Genomic DNA, 19,324 nt, shown 5'->3' with positions numbered 1-19,324 from the left:
TGCAGTGTTTTGCAGCCTCTCTTGCATATTCTCTCTTTCTGACCCTACAGATTCTTTCATTCCTTTCTACAGAGCTTTAGCAAAAAGGAGTGACACTGTTTTGACCCACCTGGTGATGTGTATTTCAATTTTTGATAGACTAAATGGCCTAAAACTCTGATTTCCTATGTCATCCTACTACTTACAACATAAAACTTAACCTTTCTACTAATATTAGAATCAAAATAATGTCAGTGAATCAATTTTCGTACCCAGTTGAGTAATTTCTGACTCTAAATCCAGGTCAGCAACTTGGATTACAACTCCTGGCCTCATAAATGTGCTTTTGTGAGTCAGAAGTAGGAAACAGATGAGATTTCAGATATGCTTCTTCCTTTAGTGTTCCCCTATTGTTTATTCCATTTAACACCCTGGACACTAAAAATCATATTCCTTCTATGTAGAGGGAACTTCACTACTCAGCTAGGTAGTGTGAATTTCCTTCTTCTTGAACTTCCTAGGTAGTAAAATTCCTCTTCAGCTGTCAGGTACAACAATCTTAAGTAGTAACTACGTTTTTGATAAGGTCTTTAAAGTCTTTATACACAGCCTTAGAGTTTAATTATCTGGTAGTATTATCTCCATCTTCTCCAATAAAGAATTAAATTCTTCCTACACTCAATAGTAAAAAAGGTTCAGATACTTTCTGATATAGAATCTCTATACACAAACTCAAAATTACTTGAAAGACATTCTCAGAAGCACATTCTATACTGGTGTGTACCTGTGATCCCAGGAATGCAAGGATTCTAATGAAGTGTTACTACAATGTATGTCTTCTAATGTTTGGCAGTCAATATATAAGCCTACACATAACATGGAATGCCAACGATGTACCACCCACACTCTAACCAGTTGTGTTGGGTTTGAATGGCAAGGTTTTGGTAGAGGGGGTGGGTGGGGCTACAGGAGTGGCTTCTGTGAGAAGCTGCTACAAGCTTCCCCTATGTCCCACAGAGCCAGTGCCAGCCAGCTCCAAGAATAACCCACCACTGGTCAAGTCCGAGGCCATCAGCAACTGCGGTAGCACTTCTGGGACAACATATTTAAGACAGGGGGAAAAAACCTGGACAACAGCACCCAGAGGAGTGAGAATACGTGAGAGAAACAACTCTGCAGACACCAAGGTCAGTGAAGAAGGAGGTAGAGGAAGTACTCCAGGCACGAGAGCAGAAATTCCCCTTCAGCCTGTGGTGAAGACCATGGTGAGGCAGGCTGTGCCCCTGCAGCCCATGGAGGTCCATGGTGGAAGAGATATCCACCTGCAGCCCATGCAGGACCCCAAGCTGGAGCAAGTGGATGTCCAAAGGAGGCTGTGACCCTGTGGGAAGCCTGCACTGTAGCAGGCTCCTGGCAGGACCCATGGAGAGAAAGAAGGCCACAAGGGAGCAGATTTACTGACAGGACTTGTGACCCTGTGGGGGACCTACCCCTGCTCCTGAAGGGCTGCACCCCGTGGAAGGGACCCACAGTGGAGCAGTTCATGAAGATCTGCAGCCTGTAGGAAGGACTCACATTGGAGAAGTTTGTGGAGAACTGTCTCCCGTGGGAGACTGACCCTGTGCTGGAACGGAGGAAGAGTGTGAGGAGTCCTCCCCCTGAGGATGAAGGAGAGACAACTTGTGATGAAGTGACCGCAATTCCAATTCCCCATCCCCCTGCATTCCCCCTGCTGCAGGGGGAGGAGGTAAAGAAATTGTGAATAAAGTTGAGCCTGGGAAGAAGGGAAGGGTAGGGGGAAAGTGTCTTAAGATTTAGCTTTTGTTTCTTATTTTCCTGCTCTGATTTGATTGGTAATAAATGAAATTAATTTTCCCCAAGTCAAGTCTGTTTTGCCCATTACAGTAACTGCTGAGTGATCTCCCTGTCCTTATCTCGACCCACGAGCCTTCTGTTAATATTTCCTCCCCCGCATCCGGCTGAGAAGTGGGAGTGATTGAGCAGGCTTTGGTGGGCACCTGGGGTCCAGCCAGGGACAACCCACCACAGCAGTACACCCAAATACCCTACAAATGAACAAACGCAGAAGAAAAGTCTGTATAACTTACACACACTCTGTATAACTTATACAGAAACACTGACTTTACAGATACACATTTTTTTAAAAGCCTAAAACTAGAACTAATTTGATAAAGATTGCTAGTGGTATGATCCAAAATTTAGATGAAGACAGTGGCTTTCTTGATTACGTCAAGTTGCCTGCAGAAGGATACACAGCTACCAATAGAATTCTATCATCTGTCACCACAAGGATGTGATTTCATTGTGGAAACAGGGTGCAGGTAGGAACGAAGGGTTCTCCTTTCTCAACCAGTGTATGTCCAAGTGCCCTGTCAGTTCAGTCTACGAGTCTGAAGGGTGGGCTACAGCATATAAGAGCATTGTTTTGAGCATGAATATATTCTAAACAGTGTATGTGCAAAAGCTCAGTACCTAATGCAGGCACCTAAGCCAGTGACTCTGCAAGTCATATGAATGCTATATGGACCTAGCAGCTCAGATCCTTAAGCAGTATAGGTGCATTGGTAAAATGCTGCAGCCAAGTCAATACCACTACTCTAGTCCCTGAAGCTTTATTAGCTCCAACACAGCGGTGCAGATGTGGTGATAGTGCTCGTATAGCCACTTCAGGCACCTTTGCAACATGCTCCCTACACTTTTCATTCCATGTCAGAACTCTACACCAACACTGTGATACAGTCTTACAGAAACCCACAAGAAGTTAGGCGAGCTCTCTGAATACAGCCACTCAAGACAAGCTGTTCCTTTGCTACTCCAAAGTACTGAGGAAAACAGGATAAGATTTGATCACCTCCTCCCAAATACTCTATTTAGCACCCACTCATGTCTACTCAGACTGAGAACTGGGCTTACTCTTTGTCCCTGATCCCTTTTCTGCCCATTAACAAGCTACTATTTAATAGCAAAGAGCTAAAGCCTTCACTTTTATTTCAAAGTATAACAACTTTCCCAAGCACCTTGTTATTAAAATTAGTTTGATCCTGGACTTCATGTAAATGAACTTACCTCACTACCCCCTGCCTTCATATGAAGCAAAAGGAAAGGGAAATAAAAATAAAATAAAAATTAGTATATATGACGACAGACTTACTAAAACACTTATCAATCTTAAACGTTATTAACTTCAGCAGAACAGAAGTTAAAATGCAACCATATTCTGGTTTTATTCTTCATAACTTTTCTTTGAAGTTTTAGGGCTCCGAACTTTTAAACAATGCAGGCAATGGAATTCTTTCATGAACTTTAACACATTCTGAATCAGAACCTAGTTACCTTACTACAGAATTAATTTTCTTTAATATTTTATTTGAAACTGAAATGCTGAAACACTCACCTTCCAAAAACAATTATTGAAAGAAATACGTTTACAATTTCATAAAAAAACCCAAGCACCTTTAATCACAGCTTTCATTAACAAGAATACATATAAATCCAGAAGGCTGATACTACGCATGTTGTTTACTTTTGATTTACACATCAAGTACATCTAATTAATAAACAGAACAACCATTTCTCATTTTAAATGAAAGACAGGAAGCCACAGCTTTATATGCAGTCATCCATTCTCTCCTTCAGCAACACAACTTCAAATCAAAAGATAACACCAAAACTCCCACAAACATCAGGTTGCATTTCTCAAGAAGGGCATCACAGATATGTCAGCTTTGCTGCAGAAAGAGGCATGTGCATTGTAACAGAACTCCTCACATACCTGCAGGAATTTTCCAATCTAACTATTTCTCTATATCCTTACACCTAATTATACTCTGTTGTGTTTTCCTCACTTCCCTCTCTTTAATACCAGCATTCCTCAATTGCTGCTGTATTGTGTCAGGAATCCCTCTTTCCTTTTCCCTTGCATACACTGTCCACATCTATTTTGCTGACAACAAACAACTTTCAGGGTCCTGTGCTCATCTGCAGATTCTACAACAGATCATGTTCTAGTGGTTGTAAAATATTTTTCTTATTTCACATCTACTTTACCTCCTGGCCTTATTCTACTCTGCTCCCCACTCCCTTCTCTTCTAAAGCATACGACAGTGAACCAAGCAATACAACCACACTGCAGAGCAATCAGCTTCGTTTTCGAAGACTCATTAATAGAAACTGCAGAACCACTGTGGACAGGATTTTTCAAAGAAAGGTAGAAGTTACCTAGAGACAGAAACAATGCAAGGAGCAATTACAGCTGTATTAGTCAGATTACTTTGTTGGCAAAAACAAAAAATCAAGAGCTGCCTTTCAATAAAACAGTTGCACAGGTTCACACCGACAATGCCATCACCAGATACCACTAGGTATTTAAGTTTCAAAAAGACCTTATTATTGAACAACTCAATTATCTCAATAAACTCCCCAAACATAATAATATACATACATCATTTGTAGTCTTTTGTGCTCTCTGAAAAAGAGCTACAACCTAGTCCCTAGACAAAGCTTTTCTTAAGTTGTTTTTTTTCCCCTCCAAAGAAATATTTTCACTCTTTTTTACACAAATCCTTTTGAGTTTTATATGTATTCCAATATAATTATGTTTTACTATTAATCATCTTTTCAGACTGCTTTCTTGGCTAGAATTGTAATTGAGCAATTACCTTTCATCTAAGGTTGGCTCCTTTTGTTGCAGATGAGGCTTAATTCCAAACATTGGTCTAATGTTTGTTGATAAGGCTTTGATGGTGTAATTAATTTCATTTTCCCTTGTCACATCACTGTCATAACCTAACAAAATCAGAATGAACAGTATCAAAACAAAATAAAATACCAGAAAAAATTTACACCATAATTTGCGCAGGTTTCAACAACATACTGGACTACAAGAACAATTACACCATGTACTATTAGCAAGACAAACACACAACAGAAAGTAGCTGGGGATCATGAACATTGTTAATATCTCTGTGGAAAAAATGATTACAAAGATTCAAGGGACACTCAAATCTACCTCATTTCTTCTTGGTTGGCCTTAACTCGGGGTAACTAACAAAGGACCTTGCTACATGATACCTGCTGTTAAGTTCTGGAAGGTTCAGCACCAGGTTGTTCTCAAATTCAGGATCCATCCATTAGGATGGAATCTATAGGTCTGCACAGGGTTCCTACACAATGCTTAGGAACACTCAGGCACATCAAGATGATGTTTACTATAGTAAACCTGGCAAAACAGCTAAATAGTGACAGGGTTGTTAGCTACCTATCTACCTTCCTCCCCTACTAATTCCAACTTTATGAATAGCTCTTAACTCTAACTGAAACTAATAGGACCGGGTGAAGAGAAACCTTTGCGGAAAACGATGTCAATGCCTTTTCACGTAAAGCTTAACAGACCTCTCTTTCTTTTGGGGTATTTTTGAACACATAGCTTAAGAGGGTTGTGTGTAAAGCACCAGAGTCGAGGGAAGGTTTGGGCAAAGATGTGCTAACAGGTGACACATAGAAGCTGAACAAAAACTCTGAAGACTGGAATTTTTTGATTCAGAAAGCTAAAGTTGACCAAGTCCCCCTACAGGCAATTAAATTACTTTGCAGATGCAGTCTTCAATAGTTTTAATCAGAAAGCGCATAAAAATCATTCTCCAATGAATGTTTAATATGCCTCTAAAGTGTCTCTTTGGTAATTTTCAGTGAAAACTGAAGTTAATTTATTATGCAGAACTGTTTAAAGAGTAGCAGCCATATTTAAGAACACTCGAAGACTGAGGAATTGACAAGGAGGAAAAACTGCACTTGGGAGCGGAAAGAACATATCTGGAGGCTCACGAACCTTGTGAATAACAACATGAAAAAGGAAAACATTAAGTACGGCAAAACCAACAGAATTAATTCTACGAATTGTAATTAACTCTTTATAACTATTGGTATTATGATCTTGCAATAATTGTTCCATATGTGAATATCAGTCTATCTCAGTCTACTATGCTTTGATGTTACAGAAAGAGATGCATAATATCAAGATAACTATGTTCTCACATTATACAGATTTCAACGTAATTCCATGAGAACTAGTGCCCAAATCTAAACTGTGATGAATGTATTTGTCTATATAGATTTTTGGAAGTTACCTGTAACTGGCACTTAATATTTTTTTCATTTAAAAGATGTCAAGAGTCTTTTTATATACTCTGACTCAAAGCAGTAAGTCAAACACTTTATTCTTTTTCTTCACAACAGTTTATCTGCCCTTTCCCCAAAAAGAAATTTTACTAAACGTTTTTGAAGCATCTTCACCATTTCAGATTAAAACAATCATATATAAAACTTACTCCTAAATTAGCAGTTTTCCATTAACAAAGTCTTCTTGAGATAGCATAATCCAGCTAGTTTTATAAATTATTACTGACCTCCATCTTCTTCAGAATCTAGATCAGACTCTTCACTGTCACACTGCCTGCTGTCCCGATGTCCTTCCATCTCATAAGTCCACAGCATTAAAGAGGTGTCTGCTCCTCCAACAGTCACCAACAAACTGTCGTCATAGGTCCAACGGACATTCGTTACATGGGTACTGTGAGCAACATACCTCTTAAATTTCCCAAACTTTCCCTAAGAAGGGAGAAGAAAAGGCACAGATCAAATTCAACCAGTCTTCTAGACAGAACTGATATGAGTTGCCAGGGCACAACAACATGTTGTTCTTTACAGTTTATGCTTCAGCTGTTCGCATTTGTATCACACGATTTGCCGAGTTCCTCTCCTGTAGCAACTTCATGAAATGTTAAACGTATTTGCATACCAAGCATGCAAGAACTTGTTTATAAACAGATTCCAGCAACAAACACTGGATCATTTTTCCTAACAGTGAAAATAATCTAACCGATTAAGAATAAAATACATATCAAAAATTTTGAGTCAATACTTGTGCATCATCACCATCCCTAGCATGGGAAAATACTCAAGACTGAAAACGTATCTGCTGATAAATATACAGGAAAACTAGAAAGGTTCTAGAAGAGCCATAAAAATTCAGCGTGCTTCTGGAACAGCTTTTCTGTGATGCACGAATAAATAATATTAAAGCTCTTCATCTTAGAGAAAAATGATGGAGGTTGGACAGAACGAAGGTCTATAAAATCAGGAGTGAAATGAAGGCAAGGAAGAAATGTTCATTGAAGGGGCTAAAATCGACACTGATAAAGACCACACTGAGGATATTAATGCCTAAGATATTATCAGACAGTCAGTGCCTGTCCGTTCCCATTCTTACAGTTTTTCCTATGCATTTGGCACTGTTAGTGATAGGACACTATATGAGATGGCTCTTTAGTCTGACCTGGAATGGTCATTCTTACTAACTGAAAGTTTAATACATTGCAAATCGCAGTGTAATTTTGAATGCCTTCTTTGGTCATAAGGACAAAAGTATAAAAGCACTGTTCCGTTCCTAGTGATGATTTTTCACAGTTTTGAAAAGGCAGTTTTATTAATTATTCTTCTCTACGAAAAGCTGAAAATTACTTACTTTAGCAGGGTATCGAAACAGTTTCACAAATCCAAAATCATCTCCTGTGGCTAATACTTTACTATCACTAGTGAGGCATGAAGAAGTTACATCTGTGACTTCACCAATTATTGGCCAGATTCCTTCACAGCAAGAGCCCAAAACACTTGTCCATGATGCCCAGCCAATCTTTTCTACCTACAAAAACAACCTGTTTGAGACAGAGCATACTTCTTCCCAGGCAGTTTTCTTCCATATCTGATTTCAAGAAAAATTCCTTGCACTGAAAGATACATCACATCTAAAAGATAGTATTTCAACATATTAACCACTTATTTTTGGACTATTCAGGATTTCATTCGAGACTCTTTATTTTATCTCTATTAACTTCCAGTTCCAAAACTTCTAGTAATGTTTAAAAAATTTTTACCTTACCTGCCCTTCCAGGCTAGAGAAAACAAACGACATTTTTCAACACTGCTTTTCAATCTCTTAGAAAATATTATTTTAAAATTATCCATTTTCACTCTCTGCCCTATGACAATGCTCTATGTCTGAGAAAACAAATCAATATTATAACTACAATATACTACATTTGTCTATGTATATTATGTATACTATAATACATTGCTACCTAAAGATAGAAAAGAGGACTTCCACAGCAAGGTTAGGGCTAAGTAATCTGCAACAGGTTTTCAAAGGCTGTTTAGGTACCAAACGAGGCATACAGAAGTCCAGTGAGATTTTCATGAGTGCGTTAAGTCAGCCAAATGTCCTTTTCTTAACAGAAGAGACAAATGTTCTATCACCTATGTATTTTATCATTCTAATTACATTATCTAATTGAACAGGCTGCAAAAAAAAAAAAAAAGGACAGTGACTGCCTAAACAGAAGCTTTTTCAACAGACCAGTTAAATTATAGTTTTATACATCATTCCCTCTTATCTGGTACAGACAGTTGTATCGTAACTCTAATCTGCAAACAAGTTAAGAAGGCAGTGCATTTCCTCACCTCCAAACTAGGAATTGTCTGTTTTTTCCCACGAGGAGCTTCAAAAAACAACTGCTCTTTAGCACCAGTGTTGACTTGCAAGAGCTTCCCTATAAAATATATTACATATTGTGTATTAACATTAAATAGAAGACCCCATTTTACACACCAAAAAAAAATTTATTTTGAAATTTTGGTTGCCAACAGCATTACACAAATTATTTGTTTCCACTGGAAGAAGTTGCACACACAAACAGTGGATCTAGAAGTACGGGATTCTGAAGATCTGAGTCCTTTGACCCCTTAAATTCGCAGTCCTTCCTTCCTTCCTCTCTTTGAAAACTGTAATAACGTAACACTTTACTTTCCTGTTGATGGTTGTCCCATCAGATGGTAGACAAAATGTACTGGATCTAATTCAGAGCTTGTTTGTGACAGTATGCATGTGCTCTTGGGACTGAGAAGCACATACGCTGTACGGCCAATGGCTGCTTCCAAGCAGCGGAATTCTGCTTGCCTTTATACTACTACTTTTCTGAGTAAAGTTCTCATTAATATTTCTGTTCTCTTCCTGTTTTCAAAATCCTCAGAGGAAGCTAACATATAATACTTTCAAATTAAATTGGACTATTTCAACAGTGATTATGTAGAGGAATAAGAGCAGGAACTAAGATTGCACGATTGCACTGTCTTGTTCTTGTATGAAACAGGACTAAAGCTAGTATTTAAATTAATCACGTATTAAGACCCAGGAAGATTGGAAATCCAGTCTTTCTGCTATTTTTGACAAAAGATACATATTTCTGAGCTACAGATGCAACTGCATTATGCAGTACATTATTCAAGAAGTAGAAGTCAAACAATAAACACAGAAGATGTAAAAAAAAAAACCCTACCCAATCTAGAGACAATTATTTTATTTCAAATTGCAGAACTTCTAAATATACAAATAGCAGTAAAAATCATGTTTTCATATTTATTCAGATGCTGTGAGCATATTCATAAACTGAAGAAACAAATCTGTCAGTGATACTACAACTTCATACTGTAGATGTACTATATTTATTCTATAATGAAATCAATCTTCCAGCAGACTTTTAGAATGAGTGCTACTTACCTCTCACGTCCCAGTCCATGTGCGTGATATAGCTGGAGGCTCCCTTGCAGATTCCTACTCGTTTACTGCTCATTACATTGTAAATATCTACAAAGTTGTCACAGGATGCCACAGCTAAGTACTTTCCAGCCCCTAAACAACATCAGTAGAAACACAAGACAGTTTAAAATTGTAGTACTCTGTGTATTAAACACATTCTGGAATTTAGCTATATGCAACTCAGAATTCTTTGAAATGAGCTTGCTAATTTTTACATATTCCCCAACACACTAATGTTCATATTATGTAATCAAAATCAGTACTAAATATACAACTGTTACACCATTACATCTTCAAACAATAACAACTGTTTGATGACACTTTAAACATTTTTTGCACTCAGAGAGTGGTAAGGCTTAGGTAACCAGAAAGTAATGTAACATTAGAACTGGTATCAGTAATTTGCATCAAATTTCTCCTACAGAAGAATATTTTCACTGAAGTAGTATTATTAGATCAGGCCATACATTTGAGTTCCTAAGTAAGAGCTGTACTGTTTGAAAAAAACCTAGCCTCACTGGGAGTACTAAGCACTGCAGGTGGAAAAAGAAGAAAAAAGTAGACACCAGAACTTTCTGGCACATCAGTTTCAAGCATTCTCACTAGCCAACAGTAACCTTAGCGAAGAGCCAAACTTAGGCAGCTCAAAGTGGAACCCTAGGAACCTAGGGATGCTGCTGGATGTTCATGATTTAAAACTGACTGTTGCATTCAGGGCGGTTACTATGAGCAAACCTATTCCAATAATCTCATCCTTAAATGAGTTCACAACCAATATTCTTCAAAATGTTAATATTATTAGTCTTGCTGACTTGTTACATGTAAAAGTACTACAGATCTCTACCACTTTTATCTTTTAAAGGTTATAAAGCTTGCTTCAACAACCTTGATATAAAAATCTTCATTTTAAATCACTTACCAGGAGAAAAACGGATCTCTGAAATAACATCTTTCCTGTGCTGGAAAGAGACTAGATCCTCCAGGGTATCTGCATTAACTATCAAAAAACTTCCATCATTGAGACCAACAGCTAACGCTTTTCCATCAGGAGAAAAGCAGCAACATCTACCTCCTATGAGGAACACAGAAATGGTATTCAGGTACATTTACAGTGCATAATCCCTCTTTTATTTTTCCAGTAGTAAAGGAAAGTTATTCCTACTGCAGTCTAATGAAACTTTTTAGATGCTGCCAAGATCATTTCCAAGCTCTACATCTGTGATTGCACAGAGAAGCTATTGGCAAATCAACAGGTACACAACCCCAGAATCTTCAATTACATTTATTTGCATAATAATTGACACATGTTCTATATTAGTAATACAGACAAATCACTATTGTCTCTATATTTTTAATTGGCTCTCCTTCTTAGTATCTGGTGCCACTTGTTTGCTGGAAAAGATCTTCTAGACTCACAGAATCCAGTCATTTCCTAGCATGGTCACTATGTCAGATAACCCTTTCAATAAACATGTCTAGTTTCAAATGAAAAGTAGTTTAATTTCCGATATAAATTTATTTATTTGTTTCCATGTCAGAATTTTCCATTACCATAAACTTTTTTCCCTACTATTTGTTCCTCTGATTAACTTGTAAGACAGTAATCCTTTATTTAGCTGACTCCACACAAAGCTTCTCATTCATTGTCCTGTAGTTCCTCTTTCTCCATACTCAGCTTTCAGTTTAATTGCCTTCAGCTGAACACAGATAAGAAGTGTACACCAAAAATACTCTGATTAGTCTCTTGTAAATTACACAAATACTTCAGTATGCCCTGGGAAAAATACCTCACTATCACACGTCATCCTGCGATCAGCTAGAACATCCTGAGCCTTCTGCTCCTCAGTTGCTCCTTAGCTACACAGACATTTTTCTTACAGCATCAAGTCTTGCCTTTTTTAATTACCAAATATTATCTTATTTCCATTATTGCACTCTGCATAAGAATCCAGCTCTTTCTGCAGAGTACACAGGTGCTTTTTAAGATTGCCAAAGTATCTCAAAATGTGTCTCATCAGCAAATTAAGCCATCACAGTCCTTATTTTTCTGCCAAAACTAGTCTTAAAAATATTCAGAAATATCAGTTTTAAGACTTGAGCAGACGTCAACAACTTGAAACGTTCTTCTTTAATCCCTGCTTGTGCCAGTTCATGACTCTTCTTACATGCCTAAAAGGTTTGGATCAAAACACTTTACTGAATGCCAAGCAGACAAAGTCTATTGTATTCCTTTATCTAGCAAAATGTATCTATGATTAGAAGCTTGTTAGGCCAGTCTGGTTGGATACTAAAAAGAGTCTCCTTATATGAATTCACTTACAACAGATTTTCCATATGTCAAAACAGAATTTAGTTATATAGTACATGAGTAAGAATTTTATGACTGTCCTCTTTCCTTGACATTCCAGATTCTTCCAATGTTCACAAAAAAGAGAAATTCAACATTACTTCTCAGATTTCTTCCAGAAATTTCTCAACTGTTGAAAAAAGCTTGCAATACTATAAGCAATACGGCAGATTTATGTAATTGGCTCAACTTTTATTGTAAATTCACTGACTTAAATATGTTAGAATTGCAAATAATCTTAAGAACAATATTACATAGAAATCTTTCATACAGACTCTTTAGCTTAAGGGCTACATAACTCCTGAACATAGCATCGATAAAATAATTTGAGCAAATAAGGGAATTTATTAGTCTTGCTTTTGAAAGATTCATAACACTAGTAAATGTCAACTGAATTCAGTTAAATATTTTTTCATACTAAGCATCTTACCCTTCTTCAATTTGCGAACAGCTAACATACAATGGCTAGGAGATAAATCCCATATTCTTAAGGTTTTGTCATCACTTACAGTGGCACAAATAGGTAAATGAGGATGAGTAGCTAGACCCCAAACTTCCCCCTCCATGTGACCCTGAAAAAAACCACAACAAATCAGATAACTTTGTTTTTTAAACTGAAATATGAAATAAGACATTTAAAGAAGTTAAAAAAAAAAAACCACAGAGAGAACATGCGTATCTTTAGAGGATAATAAAGAAATACCTGAATAGAAACATAGAACGCCTTAAAACCTCACCCTGCTACTTACAGTCAAAGTGGAAATTATAGCAATTAGTACTCGAGAAAACTTTTCCCCAAGAAAGAATCCTCACATACATCTATGTCAATGACACAGACAGTGGGATCACCCTCAGCAAGTTTGCCAAGAACACCAAGCCGTGTGGTGCAGCCAACACACTGGAAGGAAGGGAGGCCATCCAGAGGGTCCTAGACAGGCTGGAAAGGTGGGTCTGGGCAAACCTTGTGAAGTCCAACAAGGCCAAGTGCGAGATCACATCCTGGGCTGCATTAAAAGAAGTCTGGCCAGCAGGTCGATGGAGGTGATTCTCCCCCTCTCCTCCACTCTATTGAGACCCCATCTGGAACACGGTGCTCAGCCCCAGGGCCCCCAGTACAAGACGTGGGCCTGTCGGATTGAGCCCAAAGGAGGGCCACAAAGATGATCAGAGGGATGAACACCTCTGCTATGACGACAGGCTGAGAGAGTTGGGTTGTTCAGCCTGGAGAAGAGAAGGCTCCTGGGAGACCTTTTAATACTTAAAGGGGGCTTGTAAGAAAGATGGGGACAAATGTTTTAGAGATAGGACAAGGGGTAACAGTTTTAAAATAAAGGGGAGAATTTAGACTAGATATTAGGAAGAAGTTGTTGACTGTGAGGGTAGTGACACACTGGAACAGGTTGCCCAGAGACGCTATAGACGCCCCTCCCTGGAAGTGTTCAAGGCCAGGTTGCATGGGGCTTTGAGCAACCTGGCCTCTCTGAAGAGGTCCCTGCTCATCGCAGGGAGGTCGGCCTAGATGATCTTTAAAGGTCCCTTCCAACTCAAACCATTTAACTATCTAGATTTTTAATTTACCTTAGGTTCTAACACATTCTTTAAAAAAATCTAGTTCTTTACATATTGCATTGGCCACTCAGAAGTGTGAATTAAAGATCCACAGGTTTTATCAAAGTATAAAAGAAAATCGTATGATTACACGTTGTTTTGTAGTAAGGCTTAAGAAATGCAGTCTGTTTGGTATGGCAAAGAAAACTGAAAAGTTTTTTATATAATTACCAAGAAAATCTAAAAATAAACCTCAAGGAGACAACTGTTACAAATAGCGTAACTAGTACTCATAAAAACTTAATAAGGAATTTGGTGGAGGATCCACTGTTTCACACACCTTTTTTTTTTTCCTTCCAAACAGAAATAGGATCTTGGTCTGTTTGAAAGGATGAAATTGTTGAACAAATTAGTACATAAAATTCTGTGACCTGTTTTGCTCATTAAAAAGTCATAATGGTCGAGCCTACCATTAAAAATCTATGAAGTGATAGTAACTTGCTAACTTTCACAAAAATCTTTAGTGGAAAAAGAAAGTAGTGTCTGTGTTATGGAATATTTGACTGATATTCAACATGTACCTGAACCAGCAGAGTTATTGGTCCACTTTTATCCACCTCCAATATTTCACCATTCTTTGTGCCCACTAAAATATGACCATGTCCTAAAGATATGGCACGTATAGAAGGATTATCTTCTAAGAGGAGACCTAGAATGTTAAAATGTTAGAAGACAGAAGATTCTCAAGTTTGCCTTAAAGAGGATTTTTCACACATATGCATGTTACATTCTCACTGTAAAAAAAGATACTCAGTAGTAAACAAGTAAAAACATACTCCTGCATGGAAGAACTTATATGTTTGGATTAATTTGAGAGTTATTTAGCAATTACCCAACTGACACTAGTCTGTCTTCTCAAATGAGTATCTCTGAAGTTTAATCAGCCTGACTCATTGTCAATCTTAGTGAAAAAATGTGCATGTGAAGTATCAACTATATGATTATATTGCTAGCATTTATGGTACCTTCAAATCTAGCTTTTTATTAAACAGGTATGAGAATGAGATACTCTGTAGTGGAATGTTTTAGTTAATGGGTGTTTCCATTCGTGATTTTTAAAAATCAAACCATATACATTAGAACACAGCAAATGTAATTTTAAGGTGAGGGGAAGAGAAAAGGCTATTGAGAATGTCAAATAAGGAAACCTGTAAATTAGCAGTAAGATCAAGAATAAACGGAAGAAATGGGAATAATAGGAATGAAAATGTTCTTAAATAATTTCGAGACAAATGCATTCACATAAAAGTAAGCCATAAAATGTACTAATACCTTATGAAACTAACCACAATTCTGAATTTCGCTCCTTGTCCAAAACAAAAAAGATCAGACAAGATACTTCATGATTATAAATATAGTAGGTTTTTGGTTGCCACTTTAAAACAAACAAACAAACAAAAAATCACCTGAGTGCTAAGAGACTCAAGGTTAAAGCAATTAATTCAGGCAGATGGTAAGATGTTATGATCTGCTCCTACCAAATGTGCAGACACTACAACGTATCATTCCCCCTCACAATAGAAAAATTACTTATTTAGAAACAATAGAACTTGAAAAGAAAAATTTTTAGTATTCATTATGTCAAACTTTGATTTCATCCTATTGGGGAAAGCAATTCCAAAGAGAGTTTTCTAAAGAAAGTATTTTAGACAGAATAAAAATTAGAACAAAGTCTGTGTTACCTTTAGACCCAGGGGCCAAAGCAGCCCTTTTGATGGCATAGGTTTTGAGACAACGTTCAAAGGTATCATCCCAGAGAGCTACTACTCCATCCTTTCCTCCAGTGACAAATCCCTTGGGGGAAAAAAAAAATTAAAAAAAAATAATTAGAAAACCCCACAAGTTATAATCAACTATTATCTCCTTAATTTTTCAGTGATTTCTGCCAATACTGAAAATGGATTATATACCACACTGTAATGCACAGAACTACAGATGTTAGAGGTGAAATGATCAAGAGCAACAAAACAGTTGAATTCTCCTCCTGCCAAAGACAGCACAGTTCTGTGCACTCCGTGTACACAGGCTGGATTTAGATGTTCTAACCAATACACTTCTACCATAGTAGAAAAATAATTCAACTGACACACTGAAATGTTTTTCTTGATACTTAGCCTCAATATGCTTTTGGCATTTCACCTCATTACTCCAAGCCAAACTTAGTACCACTCACAAAAATTTGATTAGTGCTTAAATTGTTCAAATATACACATATTTGTGCCATTCTGTCTTCAAAAATTATTTACAGCTATTTAATGAAGCAACAAGTATACTTAACACTGCAGTCACTGGTGCTTTCCCTTGGAGCACTTGGTTCTTGCAATATGAATAACACATGATTTGTCCAAAGCTACTATATTGAAATTCAAATATTAGAAGGTGGAGTATCTCGGTATAACCTAGCAAAACACAAACCTATACATAACTTCAAGCACACAAGTAATCTAACTGGAACACTCATTCACATTTAAGCACACACTTAAAGGCTTTCCTGAATCAAAAGAAGTTGAGAATCAGGAGAGAGTACTTAGTGATCTACAGACTGAATATTTCTACTAGCAGACAGTAATTACAGCACAAAATGGTAAGAATGATCTCTTCCTCTCTCACAAGTTCACATATTCCATTAAACTTATGGATGCTTAAATCAAAAAGCACTTTTACATATCAGAGTTACTATTATTTCTTTAATAAGAGGTTGCGAAAATTACTGAATAAGATGTCACTGGACCATAAGGGTCTGAGAAACAGCATGCTATACAATAAAGAGGTAGAGACATGCATAAAATACTATTTTGAATCTGGACCTCTGGAAATAAAGTCATGGATTCCTGAGTTTAGGAAAGGTCTAACTTCATAGACTTTTTTGTCCAGACATCAAAAAACAATGAGCAGTTTATTTACTTTTTCCAATGCGTGCATGCTGAACACAGGACCATCATGTGCTTTGACAGTTTTTATGAGAAACACATCTCTCCAAATACACACATCCCCTGTGGAAGTTCCAGAGAACACCATCTCTTCAGTCCAGCCATATACTGCACACATCATTGTATCTGTTCTTCCCAATGCACCTACGGAGCCCTTTCTCCCAATGAGTCCTCCACCTGGTTCAAACCAAAAACAAATCATCAGATGTTTGCTTAGAATTATTTTCCAAGAACTATACAACCTCACTCAGAACAATGAGTCCTTTTCTTCTGGTTCACCCATGCTCCCCAAAAAATTGAGCCCAGAAGAGTTCTCACAAAATGAAATTTTTGTACTATTTGGCATCTTTGAGGAAAACCCCCCTTACTTTCAACTTACTACTTGAATCTGGATTTGTATATGTACATAGACCCACACAGACATAGAAAAAGAAAGTGTGCATTTGTAAACTCTCACCTAAACAAAAAACATTTCTCACACAGCTCATAGAAATTCATAATGAAATTAACTTGAAGGAAAAAAAAAAAAGCTTAAATCTTGTAACCCCATCCTTTTCATGGTAAGTTTTCAGTGAGACGATTTCTAACTTTATTTTAGAGGTCTGCTATTTTGGCCTCTGCATAATAGAAATGTTACAGCTATATAAGTTTTAAAATTCATAGTAATTTCTGGCTAGGAAGTCAGATTCATATTTTTGCAATCCTCAGAGAAACTTCATGTGGTATCACACAGAAGCCCCTCAGGATCTGACACTTCATACTGTTCTCGTACTTACAGAGGCAAGGCCTCTGAACCTCTCTGATGAAAATTTAGTCCAAAGCATATACTTTGGTGTCAATTCTCACATGAAGCGCACCTGCTCTAGTACAGATTTCAGAGACCTGGCATTTGTTACAGCGCACTGATGCTCTACTCCTCACATTAACACTGCTAAGTGTGTTTCACGGTGACTGCCTTGCCAGTGTGCCACTGTAGTTTCGCACAGACGGGCTGTAGCATTAGAGAAATTTGATTCCCGCTGACTGAGCAATGCCAGAGAGAAAAGAGGCATTTTAAACAATTTCATTCAAAAATCATCATCTCCAGGCTTTTATCACAGATTTCTTTCTAAAGCATTTACAGTAATTGGTTCAGTAAATATTCTGATACACTTTGTTCTTTCTATAGATAACAAGCACAATTGTTAAAATTAATAATTTATATAGACTTTACAGCTTGCTCTCAGGCAATCTTGATTAATTTCCGTTGGAGCCAGAACTGAGAAAACTAGTGTCATTTTTTTCATCACTGACTTTTCTCCCCACAATTATCTGTATCAGGGACTTATGTCGGTTGATGTACGTAAATTCTGCATGAATAATTAGAACATTCTTAGGAGATAAGCTAGTCTTCTGTAGCACATGTGTCTTTATATACGTTTTCAGGTTTGAAAGAATGCTCACACTAATATCAGGGAATTAATTTTTCACTCAAAGTTTTTCAAGCAGATAAAACAAGCTGGGGTTTTTTTTGCTCATATCTTCTCCATCTTGCGAACATTTACTTCCAAATCATAAAGCAAGCTGTTTTACCTTGGTTTTTTAATTGCCAAGTTCAGAGGTGTCTAAACAAAAAGGTCTCAACTGGCACATGAATGCTCTTCAAGTACTTTGAATTTTTGTATGTATTTTTATAATCTTAAATTTATTTATATTTGGGCCTCTTTATAACATACATGTTCTAAAGGTCCTTCTTCCAAAACCTATTCTATGATTTAGAGCAGCTCCGTAACATTTTCAGATGTGCTATGTTAATATTAGATATAAAAACAGACAGTAGGAAATCCAGGTCCTTTCTACTTATCTATCTCTAGCTCCATGGCAAACTGGTCCTAAAAAGAATTCCCACTACTGCCATAATGCAAATTAACATTATTTATAACTTAGAGAGACATACAGAGAAAACATTTGCCTTTAATGTATGAAAATACTATAAGAGATGCAATATTTACACTTTAAGACAGAAAATGCTGTAGTTCTGAAAAGTTTCCTTACCTGCTCTACGCCAGAATTTCATGTGTTTAATTCCAACTGTAATCAATTTATCAGGCATATAAGGATTAATCTTAACAACAAAAATCTTGTCTTTGCTTCCCCTGAAATGCAAAGCAAAAAAAATTTAAATAGGAATATAACTATTCATATTTTTAAATAGGTTTTAGTTTGGGTTTTTTTGCTAATACCTTCTCTATCTTGAAAACATTTTCTTCCAAATCATTAACAATAATTTATCATGAGAGGGAAGAAAGCCAAAGAACTAAAATACCAAGTCCTGTTCTATTTTCATTACCATTGAGTTTCCAAAGCGGGTGGGTAATTACGTTACTTCAGAAATCCACTAGGTGGCATTTTCTTTGCAAAAGAATAATATTTGCACTAAGTTTAGGTATATGGCATTTAGACCTCTGACAGCTCTTAACGAAACTTAAAGGTGTAAAGTTGTAAACCTTACTTAAAAGTCTCTCGTCTTGAAAATAAACTGCTGTTATCATTGACCTTTTAACTGATTTTTCTATTTTTCTTGCTAGAACAAAATATGTGCTGCTATATCAATTTTAAATGGAAATTTTGGTTGTTTCTAAAAACATTAAAAACTGTAGTTTTAGATTTCTTGCTATGCTTCTATAAAAGCAATGCCTTGCTTCAGTCCCACAGTTTGCAAAAACACCTTTCAACTATGTTTGCTACATATGCAAGGAACGAAATGCTTACTTGTGGGGTTTTTTTCTTTAAAATGCAGGAGAGCGTCTA

General features: G+C 36.9%; 1 protein-coding gene across 3 annotated transcripts in view; it reads right to left on the bottom strand.

The window, feature by feature from the left end:
* The window catches only part of EML5 (EMAP like 5), a 115,722-nt gene that overhangs the window by 33,789 nt on the left and 62,609 nt on the right, over positions 1-19,324 (bottom strand). For 2 of the 3 annotated variants that reach the window (XM_086463571.1, XM_086463572.1), the window contains exons 17-28: positions 18,569-18,669; positions 16,509-16,711; positions 15,287-15,398; positions 14,126-14,253; positions 12,427-12,568; positions 10,569-10,721; positions 9,611-9,742; positions 8,515-8,603; positions 7,523-7,699; positions 6,405-6,606; positions 4,659-4,785; positions 3,067-3,081 (exon numbers count right to left, since the gene is read on the bottom strand). In XM_086463571.1, coding sequence (XP_086319697.1) covers positions 3,067-3,081; positions 4,659-4,785; positions 6,405-6,606; positions 7,523-7,699; positions 8,515-8,603; positions 9,611-9,742; positions 10,569-10,721; positions 12,427-12,568; positions 14,126-14,253; positions 15,287-15,398; positions 16,509-16,711; positions 18,569-18,669 — 1,581 coding nt within the window. The remainder of the gene's footprint in view (positions 1-3,066; positions 3,082-4,658; positions 4,786-6,404; positions 6,607-7,522; positions 7,700-8,514; positions 8,604-9,610; positions 9,743-10,568; positions 10,722-12,426; positions 12,569-14,125; positions 14,254-15,286; positions 15,399-16,508; positions 16,712-18,568; positions 18,670-19,324) is intronic. The other variant, XM_086463573.1, reaches the window with a different exon arrangement.

The sequence above is a fragment of the Leptosomus discolor genome, chromosome 3 (genome assembly GCF_034619465.1).
Source record: "Leptosomus discolor isolate bLepDis1 chromosome 3, bLepDis1.hap2, whole genome shotgun sequence".
Lineage (NCBI taxonomy): Eukaryota > Metazoa > Chordata > Aves > Leptosomiformes > Leptosomidae > Leptosomus > Leptosomus discolor.
Note: the sequence above shows the minus strand (reverse complement) of the source record. Positions and strands in the feature narration are given on the sequence as shown.